Source organism: Anopheles coluzzii, chromosome 2, assembly GCF_943734685.1.
Source record: "Anopheles coluzzii chromosome 2, AcolN3, whole genome shotgun sequence".
Classification (NCBI taxonomy): Eukaryota; Metazoa; Arthropoda; class Insecta; order Diptera; family Culicidae; genus Anopheles; species Anopheles coluzzii.
The window spans coordinates 106902821-106916579 of record NC_064670.1 but is presented as its reverse complement, the minus strand read 5'-3'; the positions used below and the strand labels follow the sequence as shown (position 1 = coordinate 106916579).

General features: G+C 42.5%; 1 protein-coding gene across 18 annotated transcripts in view; it reads left to right on the top strand.

Moving 5' to 3' along the window:
* LOC120950889 (potassium voltage-gated channel subfamily KQT member 1-like) overlaps nucleotides 1-13759 on the top strand; it is a 162571-nt gene that overhangs the window by 127913 nt on the left and 20899 nt on the right. For 3 of the 18 annotated variants that reach the window (XM_040369285.2, XM_040369295.2, XM_040369298.2), the window contains one exon: nucleotides 7632-7759. The exons of the other annotated variants lie outside the window; for them this stretch is intronic. In XM_040369285.2, coding sequence (XP_040225219.2) covers nucleotides 7632-7759 — 128 coding nt within the window. The remainder of the gene's footprint in view (nucleotides 1-7631; nucleotides 7760-13759) is intronic. 18 annotated transcript variants of the gene reach the window in all.

Here is a 13759-nt window from a genome sequence, read left to right as displayed (position 1 = left end):
CACGGTACACTTTGGACTGTTTCGGTACCGCTGCGTAAGCTTATTGCTTTTAAGACAAGGCGAGACGGGATTAGGGCACACACTGCTGTCACCTTATCTACAGCTGGTTTTCGTTTATGTTGCCCCGTTTTATGGGTTTGCTGTAAAACGTAAAGGGATACCGTTCGACCGCAGCAAATTGTCCATCGTTCATCCATTTGATCTGGCCGGAATGGGAAGCGTTGCGGCACGGGGTTAAAAGGGTTAATGAGTGTGCAACTATTACAGTGTCGTTTCGGTGGTTGAAACATTTCCCTTCACCGGTTTTGGTTTCCCGCAAACATTAATCTCGCTTTAAATCTAATCGGGCGGAACGGTTCATCAATTAACGGTGGTTGTTAAAAAAAAGCGGTTTTATCTCTATATCCCGGGATTAAATTATAGCTTCACCGTGCTGTTGCCTTGACGCTTAAATCACTCTTAAAATATTTACCATTGCAAAATGAAAGCCCTCGTACGGACCGGTGTGCTCGCGTGCGGTGCGTCAACATTCCACCGTGATTTACTTCGGTGTGTTCTCGAGTGCTGCTTTCCGATGGGAAGACGATTGGGAGTGATGTTTTTTTTTCTCTCCACTTCCATACAGCCGGCTCGTGTGCTGCACACGCCTGATGGAATTTATTCTGCCAATAATTAAATCAATTCAATTCGTTTCCAATTGTATCACGCCGAAGCTATTAGGCCGCAAACCGTAGCAAACAGATTTCCAATTTTCCACGCCCAAATGCCAGTGTTTCGGGGTTTTATTTTTCTCTGTGCGCTTTCTTCTTTCGGTGGGTTGGTGCGTTGTTTTTCCCGGATTTTTTTTGCTCACTCGCTCTTTTAGCAAACATTTTAAACCATAAACCCGAACGACTCGAGGCTTCTTTCTCTCGGTGTGTGTATGTGTATGTTTGTGTGTAAGTGTACCCACGTTTATGCCCCTGGGAAAGTGCAAAGCGAAACAAAGTCATAAACCAACCGAAAACACCCAGAAACCCGAAAGTCCATAGTACTTTCTCAAGGCGGGTTTTATTGAAAAATGTGCCAAACCGCTCGGCGCGCGAGGTGAGCTGTGAGGCAGGAGTAGCGAATGTAATTCAATCAACCAATTTTATGGCTGTCTGCCAAAACAGTGCCGTGCAGAAACGTACTGGCCCGGGCCGGCCACAATCCGATCATGAACGGGGAAGTGCTTTGCGTAAAGTTGCCATTTTTCGGTGTCTGTCTTATTCCCTTTATTATTATTTGCTCGAAACTCGCTCTCGGTGCTTCGCGTGCTTTCAATGTATTTTTTTTTGTTTTACATGTGCGTGTGTCATTATTTTTTGTGATGTAGTTTTGTAGCTTTTAGGCCCTTCCCTTCGAGAATTCACTCCACCCGGCAGCGATACCCGGTTCGTGCCTGACTTCTTTAACGAGCTTTAATGGCCATGGACCGTCGGCACTGGTGCGGGTTTGGCACTCTAATTCGTGGAAGTGTTGTTTGAAGTGCAGAACGAAAAACAAAGTAGCTAGCAGAAACCATTCCCGACTCGTATTATCTTACACATGTAAGGTAAGGTTCGATTATTCAGAATCATGCACGTTTTGGCGTTTGACATGGAGACGCCTGGTGCTGCACGTGCAAGGGACGCCAGATGGAGACGCCCGGTACCTTACTTCTTGAGGGAAAACAGATGGAGACGCCTGGTGGCGTTTAACATTACACGTTCCAGTCCATTTTCGTTTCATTCCGAATGGAATATTGCCGACTAAATCCAACCATTTACAGTGACCCATTTTTTATCCCGAACCAGTCTACCCTCAATAAATGCAAATAAACGGTTACATGCCGGGGTAGAGCGCATGCACTGCCACTCAACCCGAGGTCAAAATGGTCGGATAAAAAGGTGTGTAGCTGTGTAGCGATGGTGTAAATTTATTCATAGCACCCATGTACGGTGCTCTGATCCTGTGGTTGTGATTTGGTTGTTCTCGTTTTTGGGGGTGTTTTTTCTGCAATTAAATGCAAATGATGTGGTTTTGATGGGTTTCTTGTGATTGGGGAGTGTACATATACAGTCCCTATTGTTGTGTGAGTATTTGTATGGCAAAAGTGCTGTGAAAAATTAGTAGATCATCAATCTGACGCACGCTACAGCTAGGATACTTAAATTTGCCATCGTAAGTAAGATATTGCGACTGTAAAGGGAATGACTACTTGGTTCTAAAATCATGATTTTTATAAGCACTCGAATAAGCACCAGGTGTATGATATGTGCGTGCTACTCGTGCATTTTATCGACAATTTTGCTCGTTCTATATTTTACACTCACCAACCGAAACACCAACCACAACAATACATAAAATACAAAATCCCACACACTAAATCTTGCGCTTCGATGACCGTTTGGAGGATAATAAAAAAAATCACCACACGTTCGATCCCAATCGATCGTGGTGCCATAAATTGTAGCCACAAATCCCCACACAACAGCAGGAACGGGCCGGTGACCGGTGCCTGGTGGTGTGAAAACCCGCTTACCCATTTTTATAGTGTTTAATCTTTGGGCCGCGCGCGGCAACAAACGTGCACGCGCGTATCCGACCGTCCGATTATGTACGATTCGTGCGGGATTTCAGCACTCTCCTTATTGTACGATTGTGAAAAATGGGACCGATCCCTTTTTGATTGCGATGTGTCGTAAAAACACCACCGAACAAGTCCCCGAACTCCTTTAAACCCCCCCGGTCAAAAACGGGTGCGGAATGGATTATTTGACCTCGTAAAATGAGCGGTGTTCATGGGCGCTTTTGCCGTGAAGTGTACTACCATGCAGAGAGCAAAAAGTAACCCATTTTGGAACGACACATCGCATTGGCATTGGCACGTCGGAGTATACAGAGCATTTCGCGGGGTTAATAATCTACTTGCATATGCGGGCTAATTGTGTTAACGCATGCGAACGGATCAAGCCATAAAAGAGGAAACGTTGGCAAAATGTGGATGTTGTTTTACGTGCAAATGAAACCCTCGATATAGCAACAAAAAATGCACTCACTCAACCCAATGGCAGTGTAAACAGAACCCCTATAAAAGAACTCTCTGCGAACGATTGGGATTTGGGCACGTTTTATGATCTCTCTGTAGTGACCAGCAGTGCAAAACCCTGGTAATCAATGTTCATTATCAAATCGAACACGTGTTGTTATGGCGTATGGCGATGTTTAATTCTGTTTCCTGCCAACGACCAAACACCGAACGATTGGATCAAAAATCGTAAACATAAATTCTGTCCGTTGAGATCAATGTTCTGTTTGGTTTTGTACGTTCGATGTACCATTTTTTTTGTATTTTATTTTATTGACTATACCATCCTTCACAACCATGCAAACAATGTTTTCCATGCGCCATCGGAATTGATTCACTGCATTCAATGTGTCATCGGCATCGATTATTTAAATTCAACCCTCCTTCGCCACAGTGAACAAAACCACACCGTTTCATCCCTCCTAGCTGTGTATGAGTATTTCAGTGTGTGTGTGTGTGTGTGCTAGCTGCTCGATTCACCGTGTGGATGCTATCGTTGTTGTGTCGTACTACTATATCGATGTGATTCGTGTTTTGGTTACGCTTACTGTAAACGTGTGTTTTATTCTCTAACTCTCTCTCTCTCTCTGTGTTTGGCTATGTACATTTTAGTTCCATTTAAATGTCTGTGTGTCTGTTGTGTGTGTGTATGTGTGTGTGTTTGTTTTGTATCATCACTGATTTCTATCTCTTCGCAGTAGCATCTCAACCCGACTCAGTCCAGCTGCAACACATGCAACATATCTAACCATCTCCCACCTCGTTCTGTCTAAAACGTGTCCCGACTCTCGTACGGTTGTGGCCACCCCGTAATGTTTCATCGCACAGCGAGACAGCGTGTTCCTTACTGTTCCGTACCTTGGTTTTATGATTTCCCCATTCTTCATCGTTTTCTTTCCCTCCATACTATTTACAAGGGCTTCGGAAAAGCTCAATAAAAACCATCTTTAGAATTATAACAAAGCTACCGGCAAGCGTTGGCTTTACTTTGGCTTGATACAGGATTTCACAAAATCGGTCGCTTCTCTCTTGCATTAGAATCAATACAAAATGAATTCATATTTAATAGCATTCACTCACCTCTCGCAACTAAACTTCTTACCAAAGTTGGCCACAACCGCCAGGCGGCACCGAAGCAGCATGCAGTCACGCGCTCGAAGTGACGCACAAAGCCACAAACCACTCCACAAAGCGGCTCAGGTGCAGTGGGCAAGAATTAATCCACGGGGAGTGTAAATTACAATTTTAACACCCACAATACAACCACCGCCAGCTCACCGTCAACCGGCAGCAAACGAACGGCACGGTACTAATTTGAACCGACCTCACTGCCCGCGTGCTGTGTTTAAATTAAACAAACTTCCTATTATCCCGCTCCACCGGTAGTGGTGCAAAGTGCAAACACGAGTTTCGCAACGCAGGCTAGCTCGAACCCTTAAACTGTCCGATTTGGAACTGTACTGTGCAATTGAATTAATTTCCCCCCTTTTCCGACAAACTGGACCCGAGGCGGAAGCTCACAAAACGTGCCACAACTGCACAATGGCATGGTACCGAAAGTGTCTGTGCTGCAGAAAGATGACTCCCGAATCGAGCAGTAAGTGCATGGATTCATAACCATTTCTGTGGTGGGACCTGCATTGGAGAGGGTGGCAAATGATTTGCAAAAAGATTTGCCCCAACTATCATCCCCGTTGGGTTAACTACATACCAAAAATCTTGGCAAAACTACTTTCCAAGCTCTGTTTCTCCCTTCCTTCTTATCGTACCACTTTCCCGCTACCGGAAGGCCAACGATGTTGGTGCTGGACTAAAACCAAACCGAAAACCCCCGGACGGTTCTTCCTGGTGGCGGTAAATTATTCATAGACTCCAGACCGGATACTTTGATGCGCATAACAAATAAGCGCCCCGGTCACCACTTTGCCACAGTACGCTGCGGGTCAACTGTGGTGAAATGAAGGGAAGGGGCTGACTGTGTTTTTTTTTGTATTCACTTCCGTTTCCGCTTCACCGTGTGTTTCAGTTCGTTTTCTATGTTACTGTCCTTTTGAGCTGATGAGCTGTGGTGCGCTAAGAGCGAATGAAACGACTGGAAATAAAAAAATATATAAAATGCTCTTGCGCTTTCCCACCAGGACCACGCTAGTCCGAGCCGAGCACCGATTCAGCTTAACCCCGGCGAGCAGGAAATGAAACTTAAAAACCGTGAGCCGGCCCCGCAACGCAAAGCATCGCTGAATTATTGACCAACTAGTTGGAAACGCAATACGCAACGGAAAGCGTGGAAAGCTCTTTCACTACGCTGCAGCTCGCACTTCGGGAATGCAGAGGCTGAACTTCTTCGTACGAAAGAAGGCCAACGCTTCAACCCGGTGGGCTGAGGGAGCAAAATGGTGCGAAGGCTTCACAACTTTTAAAGCACTTCTAGCGCGGCGAAAAGATAAGCACAGCAACACAAACTCTTGAGGATGGCAGCGGTGTCTTACATTTTCGCCCCAACCCGCAGTAAAACACACTCCAATCGAATCGCTTTCCCTGCTAGTGGGAAGCAAGTGTGCAAAAGCGAATTATACCGTGCAAATATTTGCCTGCTGACGTATAAATCATCGCAAAGCCGAGCTGCCGGAGCCAAGGCGGAACCGAGTTGGCTGGCTTGCTCCTCTCCTGCTATTGGTGCGTTCGGCCCCCTAGCTCCAGGGGGAAGTTTGAAAAACATCTTCCATACCGTGCACGCACCCCGGCACGATAGACATGTTTTGTCCAAAGACAAACCGGACACATCCCCCCGCAGGGGGAGTGCCGCTCAATGGAAAGGGAAGCGTTCCGCTTGCTTATTACTTTCATTACCTGCTAACTTGCCGGAAGGTTGTGGGACTTCCCCCCGGGTTTTGTGTGCACAAACAGTGCTGTAAATACAAATTACACAAAACTCTTCGAGTAAACTTGGCAGTGGCTGTGCGGTTTGTGGCGGGGCGGTCGGTAAGAAGATGTATTGCCGTCCAGTGTACTGTGTACTGCGAATGGACGGACGGGCGTGCTGTGAGCAGCGTAAAACTATGGGAAACGATTAGCCATAGTGGTCAGTGATTGTATTTCTGATTGCAATGGGGTACGTTAGCCAGAATTGGGTTTGGTTTTGTGTGAAGAGAGGGAGAGTCTCGTTTCACTTTGAGTACGTAGTACGTGAAAGTTAGCTCTACATCAGGAAGGAAACGTAGCACAGAATGGACCATTTGTTTGGCTTTGAAGATCTGATGTACACTTAGGATGAACTACTTGATTTGGATGTAAATTCATTATAGATGAACTAGCTCCGGAAAACATTGTTGAAAGCTCAAGCAGTTGAGTAGGAAGCTTGTATTTTTATGAATTTACTACGATAAAAAATTGGAGCCTTTTTAGTACAATGATGTGTGCTAAATACTAATTGATGATTATATGATGTGTACTAATACTAAATACGAATAGATAGTATTTGATTTTCTTTTTGCATATTTAAATTAATGTTGAAAGCGCCTTCTAGAGAGTTTGCTATGTTTTATGAGCAAGTGTACAATTTAAACTTAAGTATTTTGTTGGAAAAATACTCATCTAAAGATCCAACCTAACGAATTAGTATCGAGGTCATTTTTCATTGGATTGATTGTTTCGGTGCGAAATGTAATTCGAAGAACTGCAATCTTAAAACATAATAATCTTTATTATGGTGATTATCTGCTCCAAAAGTGTGATAATAAATTCTATCTGCTGTACTAAATAAACCAAACCGTCATGCATCGTCATCACATGAGCTGCCGCAATCGATGTAAACAGCGTATGTCGACTATTTGTCGACAAACCGCCAACCAGCTGTACTAAAATTCACCGTGCTTGCACTCTATCAATACTATTCGTGTACTATACAACATACTAGATTACTCATAACACTCTTTCTTCTATTTTCTCTTTCTCCCATTCACTCACTATCACACTGTCACTCTCTCGCTCTCTCTCTCTCTCTGTCTCTGTATCTCTCTCACTCTCGTCTCTTACTTTTTTGTTTGTCTCTGTACTAAACCCAATATATGCTGTCGCATCGCGTATAAAATGTGGTTTACATCTCGCGGCTCCACCGCCAAACTCTCTCGGTCCCCCCATCCCCTCTCGGTGTTCAAAACATATGTTCGATATGTAATTAAATTGTTTGCATAATTGATAAAAAACCCACCACACACACACACACAACATAACAAATATGTACACCGTGCTACACTACACACAAATTGCATACCTTTTGGGGTTTGTACGAAAAACCGCCACCACCCAAAACCTAACTTACCACACTTGTTTGCGTACATGCACAACGCCCCCCGTCCGCACATTGTACCGTTCCATCTCACGAATATTTTCACGAATGTGTACATGGACCTCCCCCTTCCCCAAATCACTCCATCACACCGAGACACATTTTCACACCGTTTTCCAATCGAACCCTCGACCACCCTTTCCACCCCCCCCCTCCTGCGTCACGGCGGCTCCTCCTCCTCCTTCCAAATAGCTAAAGTATTTCGTGGCACGTAAAAAATTCCGCGAGGCACAGAAACCGTACGATGTGAAAGATGTTATGGAACAGTACACTTCGGGACATGCGGATCTGCTGACCCGCGTCAGGAACCTACAGTTTAGGTGAGAGCACTCCTTCCTCCTTTTTCTATTCCGCATTGCTATACACTGTTTTTTGTACTTCCGTTTTTTTCTCTTCTTTTCTTCTCTTCTTTTCCATTGATCCATTTGCTCATTTGGTCGTGTATTTAAAGCGGTTTTTTTTATTCTTTCATTTTTCTTTTCCATTACTTTTGCTCTCGAACGGTTGTATACTGCCCAAAGTTTTTCGCGTTTACTTTCTTCTGGTTCCCAATTTTATATCTTTCTATTCAGCTCTCCTTCTCTCTCTCTCTCTCTCTCGCTCTATCTTCCGCTCTTCGTTACTTTTACTTCATTACTTTTTTTCATGTTTTTGCCTTCGATTGACCTATCGAGCATCCAATGGCTGCAATAGATTGTTTCCGTTTCGTTCGCTTCTGTGCCCTCTCGCTGTGTACGATCGGTCTACGAGCTGATGCAACGATCGTACCCTAGCCGAATGCTAAACTTTTCCAGAAAAGCTTCCAAGCTACGTGCTTTATTTTGTACCCAAAAACAAAAAAAAAACAAATGCCATCAAATTGTATTCTTCACTGCTCGCGTGCGATCCTGTCATACGGTGGCGAATGAGCACGTTTGCATCGTTTCAACGCCTCTTATGGCTCTTTTTCAATACGCATTCCCCTTTTCTCAGCATCCCTATGAATGGCTGATTTTAAATGAAGTTTGTAATGTTACTTTCTAATAGTTGTTGCTCAATGATCCTTCATGCCTCAATGAAGGGCAACTAAAAGTTTAAATGTTGGGCTGACTTGTTTTATGTTTCCTCTTTATTTGTCACACATATTCCGAATCATTTTTATCGCAAAACAATAGCAAACGCAAAGCAGTTTGAACCATTGGAGATTTAATGCTCAGTTATTTCTTATGTTGATTATTTGTCTGTATGTGTGTGTGTGCGTGTTTTTTTATGTTTTCAACCTTCCAACCCGATTCCAAATGCGTTACTACCCCTCTTAGGCAGTTATTTCGTTGTTTCGAGATTGCGTGTTTACAGCTAATTCGAACTGATTTGTCGTATGTTTTGTACAAAATTATAGCCGTCCGTATGTTTTGTTTATCGCCATTTTTGGTTCCCCCTTTCAAAAACGTTGTTATCAAACCCCAAAACCAAACCAATGCGTTAATAAATCAGTTACCTTATTATATGCGTAATCAGCAGCGTTTGAATGTGTATGCTCATTTGCTTTACTTTGCGATTTGAATCGTTGGTATTGTTCCGCTCAGCCAAAAGCCCTGTTGTACTTTTATTTAGAATAGTTTTTCCAATCATAACGCGTGATGTGTGCGTCTCGTTCGTTAACAATTTTGTTTTGTGTTTGATTCATTTCGTTGAAAGTATAATGAAATGTATGATTATTATTTCTCAAAATCCAAAAACCACCACCCCTTACAGCGAATAGTTTTGAATGTCATTGATGTATTTTCGTTGCATTTGAAAGACGTATTGTTTTTATTGATTATTTTCTTTTAAAAATACCAGTACAGTGTGTGTGTAGCACCGGTTGTCGTTCATCTTATCCATTTTTATCTACAAGTTGTGTAAAATGTTTAAAACCAACTGCTCATAAAATCCTTCTCAACCCGCCTCAACCGTACCTCCTTTAAATGCGCTTGTGTGAGCGAAATAAACTGTTGACCAAAACTAAAACACAACAACATGTTGTTTGATGTTCTTTTTCATTTGTCTTTATTCTCGATGTAATCATTGTAAAGTGTATTGTTTTGGTATTTATCTTATAAGAATATTTCATATACGTAATACTCCAGTTGTATTGTGTCAATTATCGTACAAGAAAGCTTCCGGGTTTATTCAGCAGTTTGGCGTAAATGTACCTAATGAGTGTTTAATTAATTTTCATATTTATCCAACTCGAAAATAAATGTTACCCGTTTACCGTTATATCATCCTTCAAAGTCAATAATTAATAATAAAGCAAACAAATAATAATAATAACAATAACAGCAACAAAAATCCATCAATGACGTTTGTAAGCTCTGCCTGTTGATTCGACTTTTCGCCAATGTTTGTGTACAGTTTGTGCGTTCGGTTTTGTTTTACTTCCGCCCGGAACCCCGGATAGTCCGAGTAGAGTTGTTGGCGTAGAAAGGTTTATGCCCCGCAAAGCTCTTGCACTTTGCTGATCGATAGCGCTCAGTGAACGGGGGAGGCGTTCATACAAAAAAAAAGCATCGTCCCGTTCCATCTTACCTGTACATATACATACCAATAGCCAGCGCGAGTTATGTTAAGCCATAGTTACAGCCGTGCCTCAGTAGAACATCAAACAAAACAGCGCTAGTAGTGCAAACAAGTAAATGGGGAGCAACAACAGCAGCAGCAACAGTATAAAGAATAGAAACAAACAAAAAAACCGTTTACCCTCATGTAAAGGACACCCATTCCAGATCCTCAATCAAGCCCACCCCGAAAACACACACACACACAAAGTCACACAATAGGCAATCATCCTACCCGTATCACTGCTCCTCCTGCACCATCTAATAACACTTTGTAAATAAACACAGCCTAAACACACCTACGCACACCCATACACAAGCGCGCGCGCGCGCGTACCCACGCACAGAGGCTCAAGAGCGCGCCCGCCGTTCCAGTCTCGCTGGTGATCCGTATCGTATGGGGCAGGCCCGTTTTATGAAGCGCTCGTACTCGATTGGTAGATTGCCTGTTTTCTTCGACACGCTTATCGTGTGTGCTGCCCCCTCTGCAAGAATAACAATAACACCCCCTACGCTGTCGCGACGTTGTTCGCAGCAGCGCTACAAGTAAATCAACATCATTGCTTTACGCGCGTACACTTTCGTGTTTTATTTCCTGCGCGAAGCGTAAAGTTCGCGGCTTCAATTTTGGGCCAGTGGGTCTAAGGCTCACAGAATACAAAAAAAAAAATGTTCCGACACGCCCGGTCGATGGAGCAGGAAATAAAACACTCCTCGTGAAGTGGCGGTACGGTAGCCCGTATCTGTCTTCTTCAATTCAGGGCCATGCTCATATCCGTACCGTATGAGGGTTATTTCGGAAAGATTAGGGCACTTGGAGTACAACACTTGCGAATATGCGGATGTTTTCATCAACAAGCCATCTGCACTGGCACATCAAACTCGTACAGGTTTATCTTGGGTCGGCCCTTCGGAAGACCTAGGTACACGTGTACTTTTGTACAGATTTTGTCCTAATAAAAATGCTTAGATAGAGCAATTTAGATCGATTTAAAATTATTCATTAAATGTTATATCTGATCATATGATTGAGTTACATTTATTATTTATTAAAAGCAAATTAATTTGTTTTTTAAGCAATATGGTTTGGTGCTATCGTTTTTGGTATTTAATTATGAAGTATTATTATAATAAAACTTAATAAATTTTTAAACACTGTGTGCGATTCAATCTTCACTGATTTTTCAAATTTCTTATAGTCCTCCCTGCTTGAACTGTTTGAATATTTTATTATACTTTTAATTTTTTAATTTTTACATAGTGTGTGGCTATGCTTTTTATATATTTTTGCCAAAAAACTGTTTATTAATGTTTTAAATTAAATTTTAAATAGCCTTACAGTTTTACAGATTTTTTAAATTTAAACTATAAAAATAGTTTAAAATACACTAAAAATACTTACATCGGCTGCAATAATGTCCACTAATATGAGTGCAATAAACTGCAGTAACAACAAGAACGAAGTCAAGATAGTTAAAAGAAAATTAAAATTAATTGTAGACTCAAACTATCGATAAACAATTGATTTGAAAATGTTAAAGAATATGAGTATTTTAAATCGATCTAAATTGACGTTCGTGTCAAAGCATATTCTTCGTCTTTAAGCTGTAGAAAACGGCTCTCCCTGTTCCTTTCATCCGCATATCATCCTTACCTATCGACTAGCAGAACAAATACTAACCATTTCCATTCTCCATCGAGTACTCCAGTGCAGTGTGAGAAGAAAACCACCCACCACACCCCAAGCCGTGTGCATGTTGCTGTTGTGTAGTTTTGCCATGCATAGTCAATGTGTATGTGTTCGAAAGTAGCAAGTCGGACTCGGAAAGTGCTGTCCCCACTTCATGGCTTTCTTCATGTACATTGTAGTACCGTTTTCCCCGTTCGATCCTAGAATGAAGTGCAACTGTCACCGATTACACGACCCATTACCCACGCATGATGTATGTAATAAGCTTACCGAGTGGCAACAATGCACGCCGTCTTTGTGCCGTTACAGTGCTGCCGGTCGCACAATAAACTCTCCCTCTCGCTCTGTCTCTCAAGTTTCGATTCACCCAGTAATGGGATGACATTTCTAAACAAATCACCACAATCAATACCAGCCGGCAGAGCATGAACGTGACAAAAGTTTGCACCGAGGCGATGACAAACTGAAATCTAATCGGATTAATGTGTAGCTTCGTCGTGCGATAAAACATCACAAAGATTGGTCCTGCTTTTGATGTGGTCAGGTTTTTAGGGCGGTCGTTCATGCCGCCATTGTAACAGCACCATTTCCGCCTTTTGCTAAGCGCATTGCACCCCGGAAACTCGTACGCTTCTTCTTGTAAGTGAAGAGTAGCTTCCATCAGCTTTCCGGGAATGCTTATAGCATGCCTCGAAGCAAAACTTTCAACCCAACACTAAATTAGGCTTCCTTTTTTGCTAGCACGAGGCGTACCAAATTGCCCTTGCTGCCTTGTCTGCAATGCGATTTAATTAAAGTTAGCGTAAATACCGTGTTTGAAAAACTTTAAATAAACCCCCCCCGGAGGCCATTTTATGCTGATAATACACGCTTAGAAATAAAACCACATTTTGTCGCTTTTGAAAGCAGTGCTGTGGCGCACCAAAAAAAAAAAGGAAAAGCACCCATTATGACCTATTTCTAGTTCGTGCGGGGTGCTACTTTCCACCCGCGGAAACGGTGGTGAACATGAAGGGACCAAAGGTTTAACCTCATTCGTTGAGGTTACTTGCCGTCACCGGTCGACAAAGCGCCGCTTCATTTCCTGATTCATATTTTTTCTCTCTCCCTCCATCTCTCTCTCTCTCTCTCACTCGCTCTCCCTACCACGCCACGAGCAACGCTTTTTAGAAAACTTGCTTGCTCCCTGCCATTCATACCGTAAATGCCATGTTATGACAGCTTTCATCGAAGTAGTTGTGCTAGAGTTGTAATGTTTGCCGGCGCACGGTGATTATATAGCTTTTCGCTAGTCGCTTTTCAATTGGGGAGCGGGGATTGCTTTTTCTTTTTCTCCGCCAAAATGCCCTCAAATACCAAAGTTCAAATGAAGGAGAAAAAAGATGTAAAAAACACATAAACACGTTCTTGTATGTACCACATTCTCATTTGTAAATGAAAACTAAAACGCAAACATTAAAGCTCGTGCTTGATTAAAAACATCTCTTTTGCTTAACGCTAAAAACACATTTTTGAGGATTTTGTGTCGCTTTTTTATGTTCTATTTTGATGTTTATTATTTATTCGCTCTTTTTTGGTGCTTGATTTAGTGTGCGTTTAATCGCTTCTTTGATTACCATCTGTACAATGTTCGTTGCACGCCTTTTAGTTTCCACTTGCTTTAGCTTCCAAGTTCATGTAATGTGTATTTATGTGTATCTATCTTGTGCATGTTTTGCATAACTATTATGCCTCACTTTTGGCCCGTACAGGCCATTTATTACTCACTCACGCCTATTTAGTCGCTTGCCATAATAATGCTTCTCGTGTCAAATAACTTCCGATTGTTAAAGCTTCTGCATCCTTTGTCGGTTCGAGTTTGTTTTTTCCCCATTCCCTCAATGTGTACCTATGACTTTTTCTTTCCTTTTGTGTCTGCTCATTGTCCTGTCCGTAAATAACCTTTATAGCAAAATAGAAAATAACATGTTAACCTCCGGCAACGCTTTGGACATGGGAAAGGAAACTCGAAACACGAAAAGCTGCAAACAAAGAACCTCCACGCTATGGAA